We start from the raw sequence: 27,864 nt of genomic DNA, 5'->3' as shown, positions 1-27,864 counted from the left end.
TTGATAAGGTTGACTACAAATAAAAGAATGGATTTGCATTTTTGGTTTTTACATCCTTACTGTGATTGAGGCTCTTCAAAAAAAAATCATTAACAATTCATTATTCTATGATCTTTGTAACATCACACACATGTACAAAAGGGATGGAGCTTTTGATACAATGCGGCTTAATTCTGCAGACATTTCTGTATGAATCTACAGCTAGCAATAAATACTTGCAAGCATATCCTTTTCACTGGAAAAAACCCAAAGCAAACCATCACTGGCTTCTCTCGACTTCTGTTTTATTTGTCTTAGTATTTGAAATTAAATGTTAGTAACAATCATACAACTTCCTTCAGCAGCTTACAAAAATGCCAATAATAGCTTTATATATAATACAGAATATTCTAAAGGTGTTGCCTCCAGAAAAAAAATGAGTTGTTTGAAAAAGAAAACCTATTGCATAAATGCTAATGATAGCAGCCAAGCTTTGGTAACTCCTTTTACAGGCCCATTAATACTTTTATTCTGAGAACTTAGCAACATAACACAGATAGAAAAAACATATGTATAAACTGATTTGTGGAGGTGGAAGATGGAATACATATAGAAGGGAAATGTTATATATCCACAATTCTAACAATTGGGGAAGGAATGTAAACCTTTTAAACAAACCTTTTCAGTAAAAATTTCTCAGAACCAACCCAGTCATCAAGGTGCTAATTGTTAGCAATTAACAATATTACTTATCACAGCAAAAACACGAGTTTCCAATTGCTTTGTGTAAAACATCGATAGCATATCAACATTTTTATTTTATCATAGATAAACTGCTTTGCTAATTCAGATCATTATTTGGTGAATTCTAATAGTATCTTTAAATTAAATCCCTCTGGTGTATGGCAGATCTACTCTTAGCCATCTTCTGTTATTGCTATTTTGTGTTACTGAGCAATGGAAAGCTGAGCTGTAAAATGACTAAAGAGGCTATTTGTATTTTGTGGGAATAAATTCCATTCTTTCCCAGTACAGCAAAGAAAAAGTGGGCCCAACTATCATTCAAGAAAAAACACTATCAGAGGCATTTTGAAATGTAAAAAGTAGGTCAACTGTAACTTACAGAAAATAGGAGAACTTGCCAGAAACAAACACCATATTAAATTATTATTAGGTACCAAATAACAATATTTATCTTATAGTCACAGTGAGTTTAACAGGCAGTTTCAGACCAGAATAATGCTGGCTTTTTTTTTATTCGTTTAATAAACCTTGCTGCAAGACATCTAATTTCATATTGCTTTGCTCCATAGGAGCAGCTGGTTTAACCAACTAAGATGAGCACATTAGAATTAAGTTATTTATTAAGCTTTATTTAACCATCTCTTCAAGCTGTGACCTCAATGAAAGATTAATTCTAAGTTCTTAAAAAAATATATGAAAAATACAGCATTTGTATTGATGTGAGGACTGGCATAATTAGAAAAGCACCTTCAATGACCAGGCCAAGCCTATGTAGCACAGCAGAGGATGTTTCTGCCCAAAACAGGGGCTGCAGCATCTTTCTCATGGTTTGATTTTCCATAACTAAAAAAAGAGAATAAAGTAAACATTAAAATCAGAAAATAAATTTTAAACTCATGTGAAAGCAAAATCCATTGGTAAAACCCATGAATAAAAGTAACACTCTCTGCTTTTTTTACTTCTCTTCCCAATATATTTCATATTTTATAAGCAAGAGTAGAAAGGTTTTAATCTCTGTGTGTATATTACCTCATTTATTTTTATTTTTATCCTGTTTTTATTATTTTTAAGGATTACTCAAATTAACATGCATACCTAACTCTCCTTCCTCCTATTCTCCCAACAAACTGAGTTGGTTCGGTTGAGAGAGAGTGGCCCAAGGTAACCCAAATGGCTTTTGTGCCTGAGGTGGGACTAGAAGTCATGGTGCCCTGCTTTCTAGCATGGTGTCTTCATCAGATCAAACTCTGTTTTGAAGAATACCTAAAGTCCTAAAAATTGGATCTCTCATGGATTCCTACTGCCCCAATAGCATCCTTGAAGAGTTCTAACTGCACCCTAGATATTTTCTTGCAAAGAAGAATCATATACACAGTTTGCCTATGGATACATACCCAAGATTTACTTAGATTCTCTGATATGATGCTTGTCTTTTGTGCTTAACCATACAATACTTTTTGGTTATAATTACAGTGATTTCACAATTTCCAAAAGTGCCCCCAAATGCCTAAAAACTAAAAGTTATCACTCTGGAAATTATACGTGCCTGAAGCATGTAACTGTTTCATTTTCACAATTACACTGTTCTGCTTATGGTTGAGCAGACAAAATATAGCCTTTATGTAGACAACACTAGAAAAAGACAACTGAGCTAGTCTCAACAAGTACTAAACAACACTTACTCTGATATTGAAGCCCAGCAAATCACTTATAACTCCAGAGACTGCTGATAGGATCACCACTCGTGTAATATTATAGATCAAGGGATTCATTGTCAAACCGTATAGCCTAAATGGTGTATCTAACTCCTGTGGTTATGAAACAGAATTATAATGCAGCAGTATTGCTTTCATATAATAAAAAGATTATCAAATATCTTTTTTAAAAAATGTAGCAGAAGAGTACAGGTAAAGAAGCGCAAATTATTACTTTATTTTTACCTTCAAGAGTTTGGTGGAGAGTTTAAGGACGTTATTTACTAGCGTGAGCTGCTCTTTCTTGTTTGGTTTCTTTTCCATCTTTAAGTACAAGTTTATCTGCAGGAGAGTTATTTAAATAGTGTTTATTAAATTATGCCATTTTACTAATCTGGTTCTGCCTAGTAATGGCAGGGATGACATATCCATTAATCTTTCCTTTATATTCCCTTCACAGCATAAACATTAACAAAATCAACTTTTATAAATTGCATCATTTTTCGTAACCAGTAAAAGCAACAGCTAAAATACGGTATGGTGTGCTTTTAAAAAAATATAGAACAGTCAAACACTGTATATACTCATATACAAAGTCAAACTTGATAACAGTATGATCATGAAATATACACCGTAATTGGAAAGTGGGGGAGGCAATGGCTGCTTTTCTCCTATTAGCCTGAAAGGTGATGACAGGTTCTAGAGAAAAGATTTTCTAAATAAAACCTAGATATATCCAGGGGTGGGAGTCAGCTGGTTCACACCAGTCCGGGTAAACCAGATGTTAACTTACCTCTGGTTCACCGAATTGGTAGTTGAACCACTGCCCACCCCACCCTCCCCTCCCAGGAATCTCCACACAACCCGATTGGGATGCAAGGTCTGCACAGAGGCTCTAGGAGAGTGAAAAACAGGCCTTCCGGCTTCTGGAGGCTGTTTTCACCCTCCCAAAGGCCCAAGGAAAGCCTCCAGACCCTGGGGAAGGCAAAAAAACGGCCCTCCCAGAAGTTCTGGAACTCCAGAAACAGGTTTGCTTCCAGCTTCTGGAGGGCCACCGGACCCCGGGGGAGACCATTTTTGCCCTCCCAGAGGCTCGAGGGAAGCCTCCGGATCCTGGGGAAAGTGAAAAACGGCCCTCCTGCAAGTTCCGGTAGGCCACACCCACCATGGCTATGCCCACCCAGCAACTGGGCAGTGAACCGGTTGCTGGGATTTTTGAATCCCACCCCTGGATATATCCTTTAGTTGAAATATACTTTAAGAATCCTGACCAAGAGCAAAAAAAATTACATAAGTATGTAGTTTTTAATAAAGAATAATTTGTTTTATAAGATTTAACTACAGGAAAACTAAAGGAAAAGAAGATACAAGTCGCTAAAGACCTATTCTTTTAATAAAATCACTTCGGTCTTCAATGTTCATCAAATAGCGCCCGTGGTTTAGCTTCTACAGGCATTTTTGAAAATTAAGATACTGAAATTTGTTTACAGCTCCTCCTCCCCAAAAGAGTCTACAACCTTGTATCTTGGAGTTATAATTCATATACCAGTCAAAAGGCCTCCACAAAATTATCCACTTTTTGATCTTTGTCTTAAAATGCTTGGTTTTAAAACATGCCTTTCTTCAAGACTGACAAACCGAAGCTTACGTGTTGGGTAACTAATATTTTATGAACAGTTCAGGGATCTGTTACCACCAGAAGACAGCCTCTGGATATTTAACACAATAAACAGCAAGTTAACAACTGACAATGTGTATTTTACCTTGCTACCTTATTATTTTTAGATATTACTTTATTGATCTGTCGTAATGTCAGAGAAATAGTACAAAAAATCCAAAAGTACCTGTTCAGTAAGCAGAATGGAAATATTACTATATTTCTTGTTGGTTTCAGAGCCTAGGGATGCCAAACGCAACAAGAATAGGAGCAGGGCAGTTTCCCAAATGAGGAATTCCCAATTGTAAGCAGCACTCAAGAATGTCTTATGACCTTTTAAAACCTATAAAAATAACAACAATCAGCAAACAAACTGGAAGTTATCTTTGCTCTAGAACAGAGCTTGCTTAATAATTTCACACAATTTAACATGGCATGCTTCACAGTAAGAACACCCGTCTGTCCAGAAGATCTAAGAGGATTACATGTTAGCACAATAGTATATGCTCTCAAAGCCGGGTTAGTTCAAACATTCAGGAACGGATGCATTTGCAGAATAAGAGGGATTTTTTCCCTTTCATTTACTGATCCTTCTCTATTCTGCCTGTTGTACCTGTCCATATCCAAATTTCTCTAGCCTCAGACACCTAACTGCAGACGCTGAGCTCTCCATCTTCTTATTTTCTCATACTCAATTGACACATTTATCTTTTAATCCACAGTTTTCCAGGTCAAAGATAAATTACAGTACAATAAATTTGTGAAATATTAAAAAGTTTGGCAAAAAATATTATAAATTGTTCCAGTATCTAAGGTATCTAGAGTTCCCCAAGGTTTAAGATGACATAGAAGCTGATAAACAAAACAATATGCTTCATAGCACTACAATGCATGGGATGCTACCGGTTCGGCCCGGTTCTATAGAACCTGTAGCTGCAAAGAGTAGCTGACACCGAACCAGTTCGGTGCTTGGCCCACCCACCTGCCCAGGCTCTAGGCTGTCTTTATTCCCTGCTTTTCCCTCCTCAGCTGTTTTGCGCAGCACAGCTGAGGTTGAAAAAGCAGGAAGCGAGGATTTTCAAACGCTGGGCACAGGAGCGCAGCGCTTGTCAGCTGTCCAGGCGGCACAGCTGATGATTTTTTGCAAACACACACACATGATTTTCCCCAATTCAGAGAACCAGCAAATTGCTCCACTGACTGGCCCCTCCCCTCCCCGCCCACTCACTCCTTACCTGGCATGCAAGCCATCCAAGTTGCCTGGTTTGGTAAGTTGCTATTTTTCCTTTTTTCCCCCCCCAACCATTAGCTGTTCTGCTCTGCCAGGAGATTTAGATTAGCTAGAAAGCAGGAAATCCTTGGATTTCTTGCTTTCTAGCTAATCTAAAAGCAGAGCCGAACCTTCCTTAGGACTGAAGCTTTTCAGTGCAGACTCAGGTAGCCAATTGCAGATAGATAGATCTCTAAATTAATCTGTGATTCTGTGAGCAACTCAATCTGCCTGCCTGCTTTGGGGTAAAAGTTGCTCTTTTTTTAAAATAAAAAATTCAATATTTACATACATGGTGTGTTATGAGTTAATTTTGTGAGTTTGCTAGCAAATTGTATGAGTTTGCTTGCAAGCAAATGTTACGTGACAGAGTCAAGTAGCCAATTGCAGATAGATAGACTTCTAAATTAATCTGTGATTCTGTGAGCAATTCAATCTGCCTGCCTGCTTTGGGGTAAAAGTTGCTCTTTTTTATAAAAAAATCAATATTTACATCAATATTTATAATATTTACATACAAGCCATGCCCACCCGATCACATGACCACCAAGCCACATCCACAAATTAGGCCACACCCACAGAACCGGTTGTTAAGAAATTTGAATCCCATCCCTGAATGCATCTATTACAGCCCAATGACAGAGAAGCAGACCAGGCAAGTCGAATCTTTCTCAGTTTTGACTAGAGATGGTTAATATTGTCCAATCACAAAATTCAGAAAAGAATCATCTGCCATTCACTGTTCACTTTAACTTCAGCATGCAAACCAGGTGAGTTTCATGCCTTCTACTATCAAAAGGATAAATAGTCATAATTGCAGAGTGTAGGTTAAATGACTTCTGGGTAATGCTACCTGAAACATGCCAGATAGGATTAAGAGAGTTTGGGGAGTTTTAATTTGTCTTCAGCTCTGGACAACTTCATGCTTATGTCTACATACTTTTGAAACAGGACTTTTGAGAGGACTGTTCACTGCCTTCTAGAATATTTTCCTGACCTTTCGTAGCCCAGATTAATAAGCCCTGATCATTATAATGGTGTGCCATACTAGTACTATTCAGATACTATCCCTACTTTCTTTCTCCTTTTTTTCCCTTCGATGGAATGCTGCATACTGTGTATCAAAGGCCCAATTTCCTGACAGTATTGCTAACTAGTCAAGTATCTCGGCTGATATGTATGTTTATTTTGGTTGTTCTTATATTTTTATTATTTTAAAATGTTTTCAGTGTCTTAATTGTAATATATTTTTTGAATTGTAAGCCACCCAGAATCATTGACTGAGATGGGTGGCTATAGAAATTAAATGAATGAATGAATGAATACATGCATGCATGCAAACCAAAAAAGGAGACTAACAAGTGTGCAAAGTATCATACAATATCCTTAATTCCAGCAGCATAATGCTTAGGATCTTCTAAGGCAGTTTAGAGCCCTATAAGGAATAAGCGACCCCAGTTTTCCAGTTGAATTTTAAAAAGGCTCACAAACATTATTGCTGATGCACACTAGGTAACTGAGAAAGCTAAAAAATGTCAAAAGAAATCACTATCTATTTCATTGATTATATAAAGGCCTTTAATTGTGTTGATCGCATCAAGGTGTGCAATGTGCTCAGAAAAATAGAAATCCTATAAAATCTCAGTGTTCTAATGAGAAATTTAAACACAGATTACAAAGCCACGGTATGAACAGAACATGGTGAAATAGATTGGCCTTGGGTTTTCAAAAGTGTGTAACAAGACTGAATACATTTCCCTTATTTATACAATCTATATCAGGGGTGTCAAACTCAATTTCATTAAGGGCCACATCAGGGTTGTGTTTTTTCAGACATATATACTTTTCAGACAAATATAAAAATTGAAAAATATATCTCATTACAAAAATTACCAACAGGAGGGGGGGAATCTTTGGAGACTCTCAAACATCACCTTCATCTTAATATAAATCCATCCTATTTTATGTGTTATTATTCTCTCTAAAAACAGACTAGAGTTCTTACCTGTGCACAGCATATGAAAGCAATGGAAAGAGCCAGTAAGAATATGGAGGATACAACTACATCAACAGACCGTTGAGGGCCTCGCCTCTGGCAAAACAAACATCCAAAATTGAAGTAACAAAGTATTGCATATAAAGAGTAAAAAACGTACTGCAATTCTTCACAGTCTAATTCTGTAGCAACTTAAGATTGTCTCCGCAATCTGAATCTTTTGTTTAAGACTGAGATTACAGTGCTTTTGTGTCACTTACCTTTAAGTAGGAGCGAAGGGATAACCAGATTTTAATGTTTTCTACTTTCTTGAGTCTGAAATGTGGGATTTCGTATTTTCTTGCTTTCCGAGCAGAAGTAATGTGGCTAAATAGTTTAGCAACCAGAAATCTCTGCAAAGAAAAGTGTCAATCAGAGCAAATTACATGCATACTGTTATCATTTGAAAATTACAGACAGATCTTTTCTGACTGCTACCTTTCAAAAGCTTTGCAGAACATTTTAATGATACGTATTTCTCTAGAACAGAAATGACATAAGAAGGGAAACTGATGCTTGTTTGTCATAGGGAAACATACAGTATAATGACAATATATACATTTTGCCACACGGCACAACCGTGTGGCACAAACAAGAGATAGCGACCAAGAGCAGTGCTTTCATTGGCAGTCATGTAGTTGTTTTATTTTTTTGACAACTAAGACTAACCTGCTTGTAAGTCCTCTCAGCAACACACATCATGAAGAAAAACATCCAGGTGAGGCAGAGGCGCTCCAGGAAAATGATCATTGCAAGGGTGATTATAGGGGGGAATGGAGGACCCCCACAAAAGATATGCAGAACTTCTTTTGCAGTCAAGGACCACATCTGCTCAAAGGTCTTCGAGTGGAAGAGTCGATAGAGGAAAGGAAGGAAAGCTAAACCAATGGTAACAATATTGCCCAGCCACTGATAACCAGATCCTTGGTGAAAAGCATTGACCTAATAGTGAGGAAACCAGTATCAGCACTGCATAATTTACACACTGTACATTGAGACATGCAAACCATTACATTATGAATTAGCGTGTTGTATCTAAAAATGCAGCGTTAACTAAGAATGGAAATCTCAACATTAGATTCAACTCAGTGAAGATGAGACTGCAAAATGGCATACATGCAAATTTGCAATCATATAAAAACCATTTTCTATAGTTTTCAAAAATGTAACCCACTGAATTTCCAACTTAAAATATCTACTGTATTTCTCCCCCAAATCTCACATTCTTGTATTAGTCACCAAGAGCCTCTCTCTGACAGAGATGGGTGGTTTAGAAGTATGAAATATAAATGATAGGCGATAGGTAGGTAGGTAGGCAGGTAGGTAGATAGACAGACAGACATAGATGATAGACAGATAGACAGAGACAGACACATGATGGACAGACAAAAATGAACATACTTTGCTTGTGGGTGCAGAACAAGTTTCACAGAATAGAACTGCCAGGTTTTCTATAAGAATATATAGAATATATAGAATGGGCACAATCCTTACCCTGCTCATGATGATTCCACTGATCTCCAAAACAGACATGTCTACTTTCTTGCACTCATTCCCCTCCCAGATGAGAGCACTCACTTTAGTAGAGGCAGGACTTGTATTCTGCAGCCAGAACAAGTGGTTCTAAGAACAAAAATACATATTGATGCCATATTCTGGGAAGCCTTTTTTTAATATGGGGAAAATGGCTTCAAAACAGCTCATTTAATGATTCTGAGCAAACTTTTGCCATTAACTTCATATGGGTCAAAAATGGTTCCTATCTGAGCAAGCATAGATGTTATTAAAGTCTAATTTCTATCCTCATTGAGCATTTCAATGTCCCATTGTCTGTAACAGAAACCTGAAATATTTGATAATTACAAGAACAAGAACTATGAACAGGTATGTCTGATACTAGTATATTCCAGATAGCATGGTATCCAGGGGGGTTTCCCCAGTATTTTTTTTTTATCACGAACTCCTTATTGTCAAGAGAATGTAGGTCCATCTATGCTGAGTACCATGGTAAATGGTATGATTTCTTCCTATGGGTGAAAGTAAAGGGAATAATTGGTGGGGGATGAATGAGGGGAGCCCTCCTCCTGCTACTGGAAAGAGCAAAGGAGGAAATCTCGGTGTCTTCGGGTATTTGAACGGCTATTTTTAAGGTTCGTGTGTGGAAGCTTGTGGTGAGATTTGGGTTGGTTGCCCTGTTGGTGCCTAGAGCTGTTGGGGCTAAAGTGCTTCAGTGGGGGATCTTCAAAAAAAATATGCAAAGAGTACAAAATACTTATTAATTCACATATTGACTGCTGCCAGGACTGCCTTTGCCCTGTGTTGGAAACAGCCATATACACCTGTAGAGGAACTGGTTATACACAAAGTTATGAATTGTGCTGAAATGGATAAACTAACGCTGAGTTTAAAAGATAAGGAAGCTTCAATATTTTATAAGGTATGGGAACAATGGTATAGCTGGATAGATTAGAGACAGATTAAGGATAGGTAATTATTAAATATAGAGTATAGATAGAATAAGAACTATGCACAAATTAATATTTGTAAATATTGCATAAAAGATTGTTATATGATAAGCACCACAAACAGCTGTTTTGACGAGTACTCTCCGAATCTCTATGAGAGACACTACTGCTTTGAGATTCACTACTATATTGGGCTTTGGACTCCTATGAGGAAATGATATATATTTTTATGTTTTTAATGTAATAAAAATGCAATAAAGTTTATTAAAAAAATAAAGTGCTTCAGGATACCCAACTTCTCCTTTCAGGGATTCATGGTAAGGACACTGGCAGGTTCTTGGTCCCACAGCTTGGAGAGGATTGGTTTGGGGGATATTATTGGAGGAGTGAAGGCAGTCCATAACATCACTGTGGTGTTGGACAGATATTGATGTTAAGAAATATGGCAAGAGATAGGGAGACATATTAAATGTTTTCTATAATGTAATAAATGGCTATAATCCTACCTACTTTTTGGTTGAAGGCACTTGGTAAGAAATTTAATAGTGCACTATCAAATCAATAATACTTTTTTAGTGCCCTTGAGTTAATGCTACTATCCTAACACTGGAAAGACTACAGCCATAGTTCCAGATTCAAACAAGAAAAGCTGGTTTAGATTAGATGAAGATAGGCACACAGTATTTAATAATAATCAGATATTTACTGTATTTGCTGATTTCCACCATATAAACCCAGGAAAAGTCAGCTTCTTTAAGAAGTCACCAAGAGATGCTATATGAGTGCCCCCATCTGTTCCAAATCACTGTCTCCACACATGTGGAATCTTGCATTTCATCAATGTGCAATCGATGTCTGAAAACTTTTGCTTAATTCTTAATTTCTGTGGTCACACAACAGGTTACAGTATACCTAAATTAAACTTTTTGTATTCCAGCTGGATGGTAAACCATCTCTATAGAAAAATCCATTTTATTTATCCAGATAAAATGGCACCATGATCTTACTGTATATGATTGGACAGAAATCCATAAAAAACTAGTACCACAGCTTGTTGACAGAGAACCTAAAGAGGAATTTCTGGTACTGTCTCCCTGATGTTTTATTTGATTAAGTTACCATCACAAGGGGAGGGGGGGAATGGTTTGCATGTAACAGACCTGCTGGAAAACATCATCCTTCAGATCTCGTTTGCTTGCTTTCTTGTCTTTTCCTTTGGTTTCCTCACTGTCACTGGTGAAAGAGGATCGGTATTCAGGTCCATGAAGTAAATCATCCCACAACATATCTTCTGTCTCAGAGTCATGACGAGTACTCTCCGAATCTCTATGAGAGACACTACCGCTTTGAGATTCACTACTATATTGGGCTTTGGACTCCTATGAGGAAATGTTCAGAAAATAATTATTGCAATCCTTATTCAATTAAAATCAGTCACTGAATTATGTATGACCTCTGTCATAATAAGATACTCAGGTGCAATCTTTTAGCTCATTTAAGTTACAATGGTACAGGCAACTGAAATGGGTGGCTATATTAAATCTGAATAATAAATAATTTTTAAAAAGCCCAGTCCCATGAAAAAGTACCAGCAAAATCCCAGTAATGTACTTTATCATGAAAACTGTCTGACACAACTTTGTACTTGACCCTTTATCCTTCTAAATACCACAAAATGTTAGTGTCAAATATTCTAATTCACCAGTGCTGCAGAAAAGTTAGAGTAAGCACTAATCAAGAATGATGCACTGATAACACTATTATTCGTATGACAGAGTAGATATACCTACTTCCTGATTCCAAAAATACTGAAATATTAAAAAAAACATGAACAAAAACATGGAACATATTTCTACACAGAGATTAATTCTGAAACATAAAAATGTTGTTTTGCAAATGAGTTTATGTCCTGCTCATACTTTAACTAGTATTAAACCATGAATGTTCTACAGAAATATCAGCATTTAGTTCACTCCACAACAGCTGAGAAATAAAGGAGAGTTTGTTCAGATTAATGAGAACTTTTTTTGCTGATGTAATTTGACTTCCTGTTGTTCAATTTCAAAAACACAATTCTCAAGGATTCCAGAGATCTCAAATAAGAGCCTGAGAATTGCAAGCATCCACATACTCTGTCCTTATGTGAATGTGCTAGTTGGTTTTGATTTAATACACTGCATAAACTCAGCTATTAGGATTACCATTAAAATGTGAGTCAGGTCACCAGTGTCTATTCCCCAAACATGATTAAAACGTTCGTTGCCTATGTCATTCCAGCTCCACTCTCAGATGATGCTGAGAAGAATCTTAAATCGGAATAATAATAATAAAAAGGATCAGCTGCATCCAGTAGCTTCACTTCACACAGGACATATTGTAAATTTTAATTCTGAATACCTCTTGAGGAATTGTTAGTTCAAGTTCTGATTCCACCAAGCTGTCCGAATCTTGCATAGATTTCACAACCTCCTTGACCTGCCTCAGATCACAAAAAGAATGAAGAACTAAAATGTAGACAGTCTTCAAAGCGAAAAAGATTTCATATACTGTATCAAAAATACAATATTGTATTGTATTGTACTTATTCAAAAGATTAATCTATATAGGTCTATAAGTAGTCCTCGTTTGCCAAATGCCTTGTTTAGTGACTGTTCAAAGTCGTAATAGTTAAAAAACAGCTTTGCAACCAATCCTTGTACTTATGGTTATCACAGCACCTCATGGTCATATGATCAGCCTTTGCAAACTTCACAATTAAACTTTCACCAAACAGAATGAATGGTCTTCATGTAAAAGTGAAATTACAATGTAACATCTGACTTAACAACAGTGGTGGTTTGCTTAATAACAGAAGTAGAAATGACATAAGTCCAATGCAGTCATGTAATTTTTCACTCCATCACTGCAACACTTAGTGATTGGGTTGACAGTCCCAATTGTGATTGGTAAGCGAGGAACATATATAATACACACACACACACACACACACACACACACACACACACACACAACTGCGCTCTCTTATTATATCTATGAAGAGAATCAACTCTTAGAGAAAACCTTCACTCTTCCCTATTTTTCAACTTTCTGTACTGCTGCCTGGAGGAATACAATAAGACAGATCTTTTCTTGCAAGTGACTTAGTATCAGGATCTTTCAAGTGAGTGAAAGGGCAATATCCACAGTTTCCATACATATAAAATCCAAGGATTAAAATATTTAGGTTCTTTTATATATAGAAAACTCAGGGAACTTCCTAATCAGGTTGGGAGAGTGGCAGTTAATAAGAAAACAATTTACCTTCCTAACTAGAGATGGATGGTTCAGAAATACTCATTTAGATACTTTGTTTTGTTTTTGAACTCTTAGTTATGAAGTCAAGGAGGAGGCATACAACACTGGCCCTAATCCTAAATGATGCCCAGAATCCCAACCAAGAACTGAATGTTATATATGCTATGAATATGATTTTCTACCTATATCACATTGTTATATGAATTATGATCATTAAATATCAAGACCAATAAACATTATTCTTTGTCACATAGTACATAGTTAAACTAGAATTCAGTGCTGGCAGCTATGGTAATATTGGCCTATGTGGATAGTTTTAAACAGGGAGAGGTTCATGGGGGATGAGGTTATCAGCAACCATCATTTTTATGGATGTTTACCATATCCTGAATCATAGACAGTGTAATTGACAAATGACAGAAGGGCTGTTGCTTTCCAGACCATTTTTCTGAACTTTAAACATATACTGTCTGATACAAAATTGGATTATATGGCCCATGACCTCATCCAGCAGAATTCGCCTGAAATACTTATGCAAGTATGTCCGAGGCAGTAATACAAATCAGTTAAAATATAATTCCAATGATATTTTGTAGTGGTACTAAATGACCCTTTCTGCCAAATCTTCTCTGCCCAACAATTGGTTTTGTTTTAAAAATGGACTCTAAATGGGTAGAAATGCTAAATATCTAAGATTATTTGTTTAAAAACAGAATATAGAGACATTGAACAATAATTTTTCAGTTTGCTTCCAGAGATCCCTAAATAAACACCAAGGAGTATAAATTATAAACATGACAGAATATAATCTACAAGTTCAGGGTTAGGATTGTTATACTTTTTTTCTGGTGTCCTGCAGATATGGGTGTGATTAATTAGTAATTCTAGGAGTTGCTGTACCAACACAAATGGAGCATTCAACAGTTGAAGGCTGACCTAATCTCTTTCTTAATTTGATTAAAGTGAAATGCATTTGTTGCCTAAATAAGTAAATAACAGTTTTTGATAACATTTACCTGTGATACGGACTGATTTGTTGAAGCAGATGGAGAAATAAGAGAAGACTTTTTGCCCTGATCTTCATTTGCAATTATACTAGGGCCACCTTCTACGCTTCTGCGCAGCAAAACTACCTGACCCGCATTATCTGTCTCTTCCTCACTTGACAAGTCATCAGAAATGCCTGAATGCCTAGAAACAGTCTAAAAGAACATTAATCAGGATTAACATAAAGTGGATGAGATGGTTCCACATTCATGCAACTTATTTGTACCATAGGAACTAACCAGTAACAATTTCTTCTATAGCACTACAAACATAGATCAATACAAACAATCTATACTGTAATACGATGTTACATGCTATATAGCTGCCCAATTTAGAAATGAATAATCTAATGACATGATTGAAAAACTCCTCCACAAACACTCCAGTGTACTTGATGTAGGACAACTTTGTGGCTATGGATCCATCTATCAGTTTTCCTGAAGCCAATTCCATGTATACTTTCACCATTATGACTGAGAAGTAATGTTAAACTATGATCTAGTAGATTGGGTTTTCAATTTTGTTCATCTCTGAAACTCATACCATTCCTTTCAGCCTAGCTTAGCTCATATAACTGCCATGTGGATAAAATAAGGAAGAGGATCTAAGTGCAGTATGCCAAGCTTATTTCCTTGAAGGAAAGTTCAAGGAAAGAAACAAAAATTATAAATGGTTTTTTCTTCTTCCTGGGTCCAAACAAAGTTCCTATATTTTAAGAACTTATAACAGAAGTGGAATTCAGCAGTTTCTGACCAGTTCTGGAGAGCCGGTAGCGGAAATACCACCTCTGGTGGTAACCAGCAAATACCACCTCTGACTGGAGATTTTACAGTATTCTTCCCCTGCAACGCCCACCAAGCCATGGCCACAGAACCGGTAGTAAAAAAAAAATTGAATCCCACCACTAATTTATAACAATCATTTTAATCCAAGATGCATTGTTGGAAGAAGTTAATTTTAAGCTAAGTACATAAAAAATATTGTTTACTTTATCAAGCAATAATATAACTTTATACAGAAATTATAGCATGTAATTGTATTATATTTTATTTTCTATAATGAAATGATAGTAATATTATCTGTATCTATAGTATAATTATAAAACTGTTTTGGAGAGGTTTTCAATAATTTTCAAATTCAGATGAGTGGATAAGATTTAATCTGTGCACTATTGGTCATATTGAGACAATTTGACATTTGCATCAGCAAACACATCAAGTTCAAACTTTACCTGTTTTCTATCTACGTTTAACTGCATTTCAGGATCCTTTGATCGCTGAAAACTGTGTTCAGATCTGGAAATCCTATGTTTTATACCACTGCTATGCTCTGTTTCGGTCCCTTTATCAGCTACTCGTTTTCCCCTTTTCACCCTATGGAACGAAATGCATGGCTTCCTTATTCACACTTTTAAAATCAAGACCTAATTGAGAAGGTACAGAATTTACCAGGATTTCTTCATATGAAATTTGCAGAATTATGAAAATCAAACTGTACAAGTTTCAAATCCAATCCTCATTATGCAGAAAATGAATCTCTGCTTAATTATTTTAAAATCTATCAAAACTTACGTTACACAAAGCTGAAGTTTGCCATCTATCTGACACAGAATGTGGTGAGAGAAAATAAAGGAATCCCATTCTTCCTGATAATACTTTTACATAAAGCAAGGAATACTGTGCACATTGGCAAATTAAAGTTACACATACACTATTGGATGCTGGAATATGAACACGGCAATAATAATTTAAATTCCTCCTTAAATATGAAGGCTCTGATGAGTCTTGAGTCATTCATGTCTTAATAGAATCTATTTCACAGGACTGCTGTAATCTATAAGAGGGAAAACTTTTGTGCTACCTGAGTTGCCTCATAAAACTATGAGATAGGACTGAAGAAAGATCCAGCAGTTCTAGAAAGACAATTTGGCAGATCCTTTCCAGAAATGCACATAACTGGCCATAATAAATTACATGATGTAATCTTGGAGCAATATCAAAGTCAGAGTTAAAATCCAGTTAAAATTTCAATCTTCTCTTATCTTCTAAACGAACTAATATTACCAACCGTACCCTTCCCTGCTCCTTCGGCGCAATACTGAATCAAACAAGCTGCTAATCCTGGATGAGGACTCCAAGGGCTCCTCACTTCTGCTGATTTTGTCAGAGGAAGCATAGAGGTCACCTCCTACAAATTTGCGTATTTTTCTAAGTTTGAAAAAAAAATAGCATAAATTTGAGTTTGCTCCCCTCTTCATACCCAGAGAATTTTTAACATATCTGTACCAGGGAATATAAATATTACCAGATGCCAATTATGAATAATATACATATTCATAAATATATGTCTTTTGAGATTGCCATAGGATTTAGGGTGCTAAAAGAATTAAGTGTCTACAATACCTATCTGTAGGGCAAATAGGTGGCATAGAAGTTTAATTAATAAATAAAATAAATAAATATGTGCATATGCCCATTAATACAAGTATAAGGATCTATAAGCCCAGAATTGCTCTATCGGGGAAATGAGGATTCCAAAATGAGAAATAAATAAATACACATTTATGCATGTAATAATGAAAATGAGACTTATCCCAAACAGTTTCAATTGATTCTAGACTGAACTGATGATCCTGGTATTTTCTAGTATTTTATACTGCATTTCACTTTCACTACCCCATTTGTATATTTTCTGAAAAATGTTAGTAACAAAGTATGTTAAAAATTCTTTCACGCATGAAATGAGGAGAGTTTAAACTATATAGTTAACTATCACGTTTAATTTTCTGTCATACTAGCCATTAAATTAAAAACTGATGAAGTACTACTATGAAGGAGAAATCCAGACCTCTAACAATGCCTCTGATGATAAAAGGGAAAAAATATTCTGAGATTAAGCAAGCTCCAAAATGAATTATTTCTGCAAAAAATTAACTTAGTATCCCCTTGATTTTTGTCTACTATTTTTAAAATGCTCAAGCAATAAGTTGGTTGTTTTTATTATTTCATGCTTTTATATTTCATGCTTATGCATATTGCCAGTATCATTTTATGGAATCTGCTGATACTTTTATACTCAAGGGTGGTATGTAAACAGTATGAATTAGTACATATTCTTAAAGTTAAATATAAAAGCTGTAACTTATTAAAATACGTAAAACAAGTGAATTGGCAATAAAAGTGCAAGCGAAGTCACAGTTCATCCCCTGCATATTATAAGAAAAATGGCCTTTAAGCCGGATTCTGATTTGAAAAGGAACATTCCTTCCAAAATATAGACATTCATCTCTCACCTCCTTCTTCGACCAACACCGCTCCCATCACTTCCTGAAGATTTAGATAACTGAGTAGAAACTATCTGACAGTGCACAGTTCCCATGAGTAGCATAAGGCACAATGGTCCAATGATTTCACTTGCACTCACTATTGGCATTATGGAATATAATGTAATTGCTACAACTGAAAAAAAATGTATATGAATTGTCTAACAAGTAAAAATAGAATTTGTACTATACTTATAAATGCATACCATGCAAAAATGCTACATATAAAAATTGCATTAACAAAAATGTTGTGAGACTTCTAGCAATAAAAGAAATGTAATATAATAACCTCCAGAAACTACTGCATATGTAACCTTAACACTGAGTTTCTCCTTTGCTGTCTGGTGAAAATATGGCTTTAGAATTGATTTATCATGGACTGAATTTAATACCGGACCAACTACTGACTGCTACTCCTTTCTCCCATGAGTCTTTTTCAGATCCAATATTTGACGGTAACTTAATCTGCATTTGCTGAGATCCCTTCCTCAAAACTTGCCATGATACAAATTACAATAATTTTAAATGGAAATAGATATTGAGGCTATCCAAAGCCTTCAAATCAGGTGTTTTATATACAGAAATGTTTGTAAATTCACACATATGAAAAGGCAGCCAGGAGCAGTTTATAAAATATTTTTGCAGGTCTTACAAATGATATGACTATCTTAATATATTTTTCCAAATATATAAAATTTTATTGGCAAATAATTTATACAAAATTAAAGAACCATAAAACTTAGGAAATAAAGAAGGAAAGTGATATATAAGAGGAAAGGAAAAACTGAGAAATAGACAAGAAAAAAATCTAAAGAAGAAATTTTCTTTGCAACAATTACTATGGTAGCATGATTACCATTCCCACCCTGCCAAATTAGTTATCCTTTCTTAGCATAATTTCTCCTACCCCTACTTACCTTGTAAGAGGTACAGTACTAACAGCCACATAAATATACGCCAAGAAGTGACTTGTATCCACCATTGACTAAAAAATGGGAATAATATAACTCGCACAATTCCCTTCCTTGTAAGTGACGTCCAAGGAATTTCAGGTTTAGCTTTGGCAAATGTAGAACCTGAAAATTTTGTGTAATGAAAACAAGTACTTTAGAAGATAATCAAGAAAAGTGCATTAGCTGTTATTTTTTTCTTACTCAAACCAAGATTCTCTTAGAAAATGAGAACTGTTAAGACAAAAGAACAGAACTTTGATTCCAGCACCAATTTGAAATTTAATCCATACAAGTCAGGTGCGCTGTTTTCAAGCCTGGTATAGCACTGGAATGGAAATGCCAGGATTGGGGGTCAGACTGGGAAGCATCTGCCACGCCACTTAAGAAAAAAAAACCCAGAAGACAATGGCAAAGCACTTCTGCCCTATTGCCAAGAGAGCTTCCAAGAAATCAGCAAGAGTTCAGTTTTCCTTTAAAGAGACTGTACATTTAAGAAATCTAGTTAAGAATTGCATGCTAAGTTTGTTTTAGACTGGGATACACTGTTTTTGAAGGAGAATATTCTCTGTTCCAGTGTATCTAGGGTTCTTTATGATCTTGCATTGTCGAACGGTAGCTAGAAGTACTTCTGTAAAATTTTGGCAGACCTCTCCTATTTTTTGTAGGAATGTCATCTGTTACAAATATTTTATTAACAAAGATTATTTTTATAATATGGGCACAGAATATTTCAAAATTTCAGCAAGGTACAAAACAGAGAACCAGAACATTATCTTTGAAGGAATGGGATTTTCAACATTGGGATCACCAAGAAGTCTGACTACTAATTTTACATAGGATCTTGAAATATTTTGTTTTGCTTAAATATAAATCTCTGTTACCTTTTAAAATGCCTTCTGGTTTAATTAGTTTTTAATTATTCTAAGCAGCCATGAAAGTCTAAAAAGCACAACAGACATTTTATTTATAATAAAATTATAAATAAGACAAGTACTAAATACTATATATGTATAATAGGTATTACTTGTCATCAACTGCACAGAATATAAATGTTTTGCAAATTTAACGCAAGTGATTAAATTTTCAAATGGTCCATACCTCTTATTAAATCAACATCTATCAAGTCAGGCTGTATGTGGCCTTTCTTTCTGGGTTTGCTTTTGAAGCCCTGCACATTTAGTAATAAACAATTAGAATATTTTATCATTAATATATTGTTTCCCTGATCTCACAGATTACATATTTTATTACAATTACTCTTTCATAATCATGTTCATATGGGAAGCACGGAATAACCTTCTCCAATTCCCAGCTCTTAGGAGAAAAAGGTAAGGAGTCTCTGCAGATTTTATTCCGCTAGTCATTGCTAACTCGGGGGGGGGGGGGATGTGTGTGCTAATCTCCATTTCAAGACCCTTGAGCCAGCGTTGTCCAAAGACATTTCCAGTCATGTGACCAACATGACATCACAGATCACGTTCCCTTTCCACCAAAGTAGCACCTATTTATCTACTTGCATTTGTATGCTTTTGAACTGCTAGGTTGGCAGGAGCTGAGGCAAGGATAGGAGCTTACTCCATCATGTGGAGTTCAGGCTTCGAACCTGGACTGCTGGCTTTCCAGCTATATGTTAATTGCTGAGCCACCATCTCTTAGGGTATTTGGCTGAGAATTCTATAAATTGTCATCGAACACCACATAAAGATTAATCACGCAGGGCAATGCTTTATCAGAGAATATCTGCCACTTTTTTCACATAAAGATGTATAAGCTAAGTAATCATTGCACATCAGATAAATCTCACTGGCTACAATAATGCCACTGCATTATAATTTATAAATGGACTCCCGCATGTCTTTGCCATTCAGAATCTATCTGGAAAAAAAAGTAGACCGTATAAATCAAGTGCTTGACATTTCTCTGAGAAGGTATCTATCATAACTAGGAAAATAATAATACTTCTCTAGTAGAAGAGCATATATGTAACTCAGGTTGAACTATGGAGTCTTGGTGCTCTCTAAATTTGTTTGCTCATTACCCAACTAGGTAACAACATCAATGCTAGTGAGTGTGGAGTTTCTTCCCTGCTTACAAACCATAGCTTGCCCTGCCGTGTCAGTGGGAGTAGGGTTTTCTCCCTGAAAGTTCCTTGATTAGTGTATACTTTTCTGCCTGTTTGTCTTGTGTGTTGACCTCCATTTATCTGGCTGCTGGAAAGCATGTGTTCTGATTTTTTCTTTCTTTTTTATTGGTGTGGTTTATCTCTATCTGCCTTTTGATGGCTCAGACTATAGCAAGATTTCATAATATTTTCTCCCCTCTGTAGCCCCAGCCAAATATGAACTTAACTATTACTTAATCAGAGTAGTTTAAAATGCAATTTTTTTCAGAATTTTCAAAAATTAAAAATAGCCATATCTTATTCTACAGGAGGATACTTTCCATCAGCAAAATTATAAACATCCGATATAGTCTCTGACACTGACGATCTCTAATTGTCAGTTTCTCATGACATTTGACCATCCATAAATATTGCACGGCAGAAACTAAACCAAGTTTTAATTTGTATCTTTCATGTAAACTTAAATATTAATAAAAGCTAGGATTTTCATGTTCTTCACAGAATATCTGCTGTTTAGAATCATATCCAAATAATTTTTATCACTTTGTTTTCTATTGGGTTCCACCTTGTTCCCAGTCAGTAACATCTACACTACCAAATCTTCACTGCAATACTGTACAATGTCTTCTAATTTCTCTTAATGCTTCTCCTTCAGCTCAGACCTTGATTCACTTATGCATCCAAATACCCATCAAGCACAGAACCTCCACTTATGATGATGAGAAAGAATTGCGGGACTGTCTTCGACAATTGCACAATAGAAAGTCAATGAATATTTTACAGCTTTTATATTGCCCATATGGGCAATATAAAACACTATATTCACTGAATCCCTTATATTTTACCTGCCATTCTATTTGTTAAATACAACATATTTCAGCCATGTCTTTCCATAGGGCCATAAAATAAAGAATTATGAAGTTCAACAAAATTGTCAGCAATTTTTTTTACCTTCATCTCAGTCTGTTCTATGGACTTTTCCCATATTTGTTGATCATAAGCTCCAATCTGAAAAAAAGCAGCTGTTTCTCTTTTACTTTTAACAATGTATTAGTAAAATAATATTTAAACATTTACATTTGAGTATTTACAAATATTGGTATAGAAATTTGATAAATAAAAATAAATTTACTAAGTTATTTCCTAGAATTCCACTAATTAATACTACATAGAAAGCAATATTTAGTTTTATCAATATATTACAAACAGAGAAAGCAACAAATGTAGAGTTTGTACAACTACTTTACTGAATGTAAAAATGAGGCACAGAAAATACACATACAAATCTGATAGTAGGTACAGATAAAATAAAAAATCCTGATTTATGTCTGAAACCAAGCAAAAGAATCACTCCAAATATTTTAACAAGAGTTCCAGTAATCCTTTCTTAAAGAACTGAAGCCTAAACATTTGAAAGTACCCTATTGGCAGTTTTTAACAATGGTTTAAACAATGTGCAAATTCTAAAAAAAAAAAAAACCTCCACAGTTTAAAGCTATGATGTAATCTTAACTACAGAGCAAATATTTTAAGCTCAAAAAACAACCTGACCTTTTTTTGGTACCAAGCGATAGCGTCTTCATCATTTGAAGCCATCTGGTTTCTCAACTGCCAACTCAGCTGTACAATTAGGTAAGAAATGCATAGTTTAGACTTTTTAAAATATGTTGCACAATAATTCTGTGTATTTTTAGTAGAAATGTGGAAAGGAATACAAAATCTCTTTATAAGCAAGACCCACCTTTTCATTTCTTTCTTTCTTCCCTCTAAAGCCTGTAGAACAAGGTTTCCCAAACTCTAAAGTATCCTTCCTTTGGAGAGAGGTGGAGTGAGTCCAAGGATGGTATGAGAAACCTTTTACATTGTTACAATCAATCCACCCTTCCCATTGTATTGATTTGTGTTCATCTGGCTTTTAGATTTTTAGAAGAGGTGTATATATTAACATTACGCTAAAGATGGTAGGCAGAGGATGGCAAAAAGTTTAGGAATCCCTGCTAAGTATATGTGGCTGGTATCACAATGTTTTCACCAGAGTGGACATAGCTAAATTTTCAGTCTTTTTACTGTGGACGTGGAAAGATTAAAGAACAAAATGAGTGCCTTAGATTCACAATTCTTTTATCCATTCTTAGTCCCGAATAAGAAAGGTGCTCTGGGGATTGTCAAAATATAACTGGTTTCCATGTGGCCGATGGACATTATTCACCCTGATTGAAACAGACATGTTTTAGGAAGTAATCATCCCTCCTCCACCCCCAGTAATAGCAATAGCACTTAGACTTATATACTGCTTCATAGTGCTTTATAACTGTCCGTAGGCAGTTTACAAGGTCAGCATATTGCCTCCAGCAACCTGGCTCCTCATTTTACTGACTTTGGAAAGATGGAAGGCTGAGTCAACCTTGAGTCGGTCAGGATCGAACCACTAACCACAAATTTCCCTCACTGGCTGGAGAGGAGAGCCCTGTTGTCTGTTAAGTCACTCCCGCTTCAGTTATCTTCAATCCTTAGCACTCCTTCTTACCAACTAGCCTTGACCTGTGATTCAAGGTCTTTTAAACACTACCATTTTAAACCCAGGGCCTTCTCAGCTTCATCCTTTTTGTCACATTTCATCTGGGTCTAACTGCCCCCCACAAAGTCTTAACCATTTCCGACACCACTTCCCCTGTTGGTTCTGACCTCAGCCTGCAGACCCTTAAGTGATCAATCTTCACTTCTCCACAATATGTAAAAGAGCAGCTCCAGGACTCTTACCTTTCAAAGCCTCTTCCTGTTACCATGGAAACAGAAGGATGCAGCAGAAGAGAACATTCTCAACTGCTTTTTCCTGGATCATCATGTTGTGGCAGACAGCATTAGCCAAGTGCTGCATCCACAGATCCTTTAGTGCTGTTCTGAAGAAATGTGGCAAACACCGCAACTGATCAGCAAACTAAGATACAGGCAACTGTACAAAGGAGGTCCAAGCTGTAGGCTGCAATGATGCATGTCCTAGGAATTAACAAGTTGTTGAGTCCCGTTATTATGAATTTAAAGGGCAACAGTCATTCATGGTATTGGAAAAGAGGGACACTGTATCAGTGGCAAGTAGCAATTGACAAAGAGAAGAAAAAAATTAAAATTAGCTTGGGAATCCAATGTCGTCTGATCACCAAACCTAAAAAAAGTGTTTAGAAAGAACTTAAATGAGAAACATTTATAATGCATGTTGCTCATGTTACTGAAACATCAAGAAATTCTAGCACACGCACATTTGCAAATTATGGGGATCAAGAAAACAAGTCAAGCTTGTTTGTCTATGCAGAAGAATGGTATATTACAAAGGCTGGAAAATAAGATTCCCTTGACTCCAAAAAATTAGTTGTTACAATATTTAGAATAGAATAACAAATTTGGAAGGGACCTAGAGGTCTTCTAGTCCAACCCCTTGCTGAGGCAGGAAACGCTATACCATTTCAGATAAATGGCTATCCAATCTCTTCTTAAAATCTTCTAGTGTTGGAGCATTCACAACTTCTGGAGGCAGGTCCTCTCCAATTAATTGTTCTGTCAGGAAATTTCTTCTTAGTTCTTTTATTTATGCCTATCCCACTATCTGAAATTCCTTGAACCTACCATGATACAACTATAAAGTTTCGAAACAAGTAATGATAAAAGGCACCCTAGAACCATTCTTTTTTCTTCTTAAAAAAGATGCAGGTGGTCCCTTTATTCTCAGACCTGGCTACTACATCATATTAATATATTTGTTCAAAGCAGAACTTAAATACAACAGTAGACCCTTGCCTTGCCTTTTAAGAATGGGGAACCTACAGTTCCTCCAATATTATTATTCACAACAAAAATAACCACGATTAAAGATATTGAGAGTAGTATTTTAACTCCATGGAATCTTCATTCTTGCTCTTTCTCATTTTATTTTTTTTAAATCCCTAAATTTAATTTAATTGCTTGAGTCATTTTATTTATTTATTTGGTCCTTATCTCAGAGTAGGGAGCTATAAATTTTATAATAAAGTTACCTGAAGAAAGAAGCAATGCAGAAGCCAGGATAGTTTTTAAAGCAATCACGCTATTTTTAAAATATAAATCTTAGTCAAGAAGAAGCTAGCAATCGGGATACAAAAAAGCCAAAGAAATCTTGTGAGGTTCAATTATTCAGTTCCCAGGATTACTTCAAGTCTCTTACCAGTTGAGTTGTGTTGTTTCCTTGCTGTAAATGCTGCCAAAAAGAAAGTAAAAGTAAACACATATAAGTAAATTCGGGAAAAAAGCACACTACCTTCCACTATATAATCCACCTGTGAAACTTAGATAACTTTTATCTAAGATCTAGCTTGTTTTGTAATCCACTTAGTTTTGTTTTCTTTTCTTTTTTGAAGTACATAAAATTGAGTCAAAGTTCCTTCTACATTTTAACCCTACCTGTTTTGAAGCTGGATATATAATGGCCCTTATACATAGATTACACTCCAGAAAATAATATTCTTTAATTCTATTAAATGAGAATTATAATATTAGCTGATATTAAACCTATTCAAAAGATTTGACTTGGCCACAATAATGGCCATCTTTTTTGGAAAAAAACAACCAAAAATGCTTCCCCACTATCTAGAGAATGGAAATTAAAATAATTCAGTTTTACAATATTGCAATTTACTAATGTTTATACACGTATTTTTGTCTATTTATTATATCTGATTTTGCTGTAATTTATTTTCATACTCTTCTCTTAGGAACTTTAAACATAATAGCTTTCTCAACAACTGTGTATTTTAACCTCAGGATAATCCTAACAAGTAACGTAGGCTGAGAATGAATACAACTTGTTATGATCAATCTGGATCTCTATAGACCAGGCTGATACAGTCTTGATTTACTATGCCATTTGCTGCAAGTGTATGTGTGGGGAGGGGGTTAGCTTCTATATTGTGCTCATCTTTGAATATGTATTGTGAAAATTAATGTGGACATTACTTTAAAATTCTGAATTATTCAACATTTGTAGGTTAGCAGAACTCTATTATTTCCATATTATAGTGGAGAAGCAGGAGGGAGGGTAACAATTTAAAATAAGACTATATGGCTGCTAAAGATATGGATAACATTTTATTAACTTCTAGAGAAAAAGTTTTGCATTACCTTTTAATACAAATAGTTTAATGGTAGCATTTTTAAGTTATGGAGAACCATGAGGAATGAAAGTTGGAATAAAAGTTGAAAAATGCCAAGTGTGTGTGGGCATGCATATAATCCAGTTTTTAACCAGTAGAATCCCAAAAGCAGAACTCATGTCAAACAATAAATTACAAATTGTTATATTTATATTAATATACCATCACTGTAAGTTGGTAGATCTTTTGTGCAGTTAATTTTACAATAGATAACATTAGTCTTTATGCCACATTTAAATGGGTTCAAAGAACTTCATAAAACAGTATCTCATTTTAAGCCAATCAGACTTGTAATCACCAAATTGCACAGATGCTCATGCTCTAAATAGGCTGATTAATTTATACAATAATCTTAAGAGAGTCTGGCACATTAAAGTAAAAATTCATTACTGCACTTACTCTTTGTCTTTGGAAGTCTGCAGTTTTAACTGTATGCAACTATCCCTGTAAATCCTTTTCTTCTAATTGTAGTTGCTAAAAAACTGAATATGTGCATGGGCCATAGAATATTTATAATATAAATATTAACTTAATTAGTAAAAACAGTTCTTCTTTGAAAGAAAATGGGTAGCAAATCACTTCAATTTGGATATATAAATATATTAGTGTCCTCTCCATCGTTGTCATGGGTGCTAGCTATAATGAATTAATATATATAATAGATAAGGGTAGAAGAGCAAACAAATCATTTCCATCACTCTTCCAAACATGTCCAAGATCAGCCATTAAATAGTCATAAATGTATTAGATTAATTTAATATCTTGAAAGACAGTTCTTATCTATAGGGCAAGAATAAGCACATATCAGCAAAAATGCACATCAAAGTACTCTTTGTGAAGATGCCCAAAATCAAGTATACAACGAAACAGGTTTGGGAGCACTAGTTTGATTACCCTAGGAAAAGGAAAGCTGCATATTTGAGGAAAATTAAATATTCTATCACTGTCAACAATTGGAAGATAAGCCGGTAAATTTAAAATACAAAAGGAAGTAAATCGGGGTAAGCTCACATACTTGATCTACGAGTTGCAGTTGCCAAGTCTGAGGGATGGTCTAACCAGGGGTCTCCAACCTTGGCAACTTTAAACCTGGCTGGGGAATTCTGGCAGTTGAATTCTAGGAGTCCACCAGGCTTAAAGTTGCCAAGGTTGGAGACCCCTGGTCTAAGCCTCCCAAAGCAAATCCAGAATGACCTTTCATGCGCTGTATCTTAAGGGAGTCTTGTGCATTGGAAATCAATGCAGTTTTCCATTTCTAACCCCCACTCCTTTAACCTTAAACTATCCACTATTGACCTCACCCCATTCCTAAGAGGTCTGTAAAGGAGGTGCATAAGTGCACCATCATGCCTACCATCCCTGTTCTATTGTCCCCATTTATTCATACCTATTTCCTCAAATAAACAAATAAAAATAAATAAATTCAGCAGACCATTTAATGAACTCTCTTCACAGCATCAACGAATGCTTGCCACATCAAGCATTTCTTAGGGCCACATCTGAACTGAAGATCTGCGAGAGGCGTGTTGACCACTCCGTAAATCAACTAGCGTAAATCACCAGCGTGCCTACCGTCCCTGTCCTACCGTTCCCATTAATTCGTACTCATTTATTATGTATATACTTATACCAGTTTGTCCTTATGTGTTTACATGTTATGTTCATACTTGTTTTCTCATACATGCTTGACAAACTAAACTAACTAAATAAAATTAAATAAATATCCTTCTTCCTTGTTCGGTGACCCACAATCCTAAATCTCCTTCCTCGACTTCTTAGCTTCCCCCACTGGCTCAATTCCTTTAAACCTTCCCTTTCAGCGTTGCCACCGTAAGCCCTTTCTGTTCCTTAGTTCATTCCTGCCCTCCAGGAAAAGCCTCAATGTTTTCCTGCATCGGCTCTGGCTTCTCAACTGCCCTTGTCTACCTTTAATCCACAAACGCCCCAAGAGCCTTTAGACGCTACCGTTCGGTCTCTTTCTTACCGTTCCCAAAAAAGGCGGCTGGAGAGAGAGAGAGAGATTGAGAAGGCGTCCGTATTTCTCCGGACCATCCTCTTATGACAGGCAGCATCAATCAAGTGTCGCATCCACCGATGCGCCT

The 27,864-nt window shown here is 35.7% G+C and overlaps 1 protein-coding gene across 6 annotated transcripts; it reads right to left on the bottom strand.

The window, feature by feature from the left end:
* Positions 1-267: 267 nt before the first annotated feature.
* PHTF1 (putative homeodomain transcription factor 1) lies at positions 268-27,864 on the bottom strand. 6 transcript variants are annotated; one of them, XM_087929311.1, is made up of 22 exons: positions 27,747-27,839; positions 24,778-24,810; positions 23,343-23,579; positions 22,324-22,393; positions 22,134-22,202; positions 21,534-21,590; positions 19,559-19,628; positions 18,425-18,583; positions 17,478-17,643; positions 16,258-16,392; positions 15,417-15,558; positions 14,155-14,340; positions 12,242-12,319; positions 11,005-11,223; positions 8,874-9,002; positions 8,049-8,321; positions 7,601-7,732; positions 7,350-7,436; positions 4,262-4,417; positions 2,664-2,759; positions 2,406-2,531; positions 268-1,566 (listed from the first exon to the last, which is right to left on the bottom strand). In XM_087929311.1, exons 3-22 carry the CDS (start codon positions 23,366-23,368, stop codon positions 1,546-1,548), a joined length of 2,397 nt encoding a protein of 798 aa, XP_087785437.1. In that variant the 5' UTR covers positions 23,369-23,579; positions 24,778-24,810; positions 27,747-27,839; the 3' UTR covers positions 268-1,545. The 6 variants fall into 6 exon arrangements, with proteins under 6 accessions (XP_087785437.1, XP_087785438.1, XP_087785439.1 ...); XM_087929312.1 differs by having other exon boundaries at positions 23,343-23,745; positions 27,747-27,810; XM_087929313.1 differs by lacking the exon at positions 22,324-22,393 and having other exon boundaries at positions 27,747-27,864.

This window comes from Pseudonaja textilis, chromosome 3 (assembly GCF_049901715.1).
Source record: "Pseudonaja textilis isolate UNSWEBS1 chromosome 3, rPseTex1.2, whole genome shotgun sequence".
Taxonomy (NCBI): domain Eukaryota; kingdom Metazoa; phylum Chordata; class Lepidosauria; order Squamata; family Elapidae; genus Pseudonaja; species Pseudonaja textilis.
This window is presented reverse-complemented; position numbering and strand designations above follow the sequence as displayed.

What these genes read in the sequence shown, in the direction of transcription:
- PHTF1 (XM_087929311.1), bottom strand. Translation starts at nt 23,368, where the DNA reads ATGGTAACAGGAAGAGGCTTTGAAAG. An exon ending in TCGCTTGGTACCAAAAAAAG is followed by an intron (nt 21,591 to 22,133) that starts GTCAGGTTGTTT and finishes GCTTTTTTTCAG; the next exon opens with ATTGGAGCTTATGATCAACA. An exon ending in AACTAACAATTCCTCAAGAG is followed by an intron (nt 11,224 to 12,241) that starts GTATTCAGAATT and finishes ATTTCCTCATAG; the next exon opens with GAGTCCAAAGCCCAATATAG.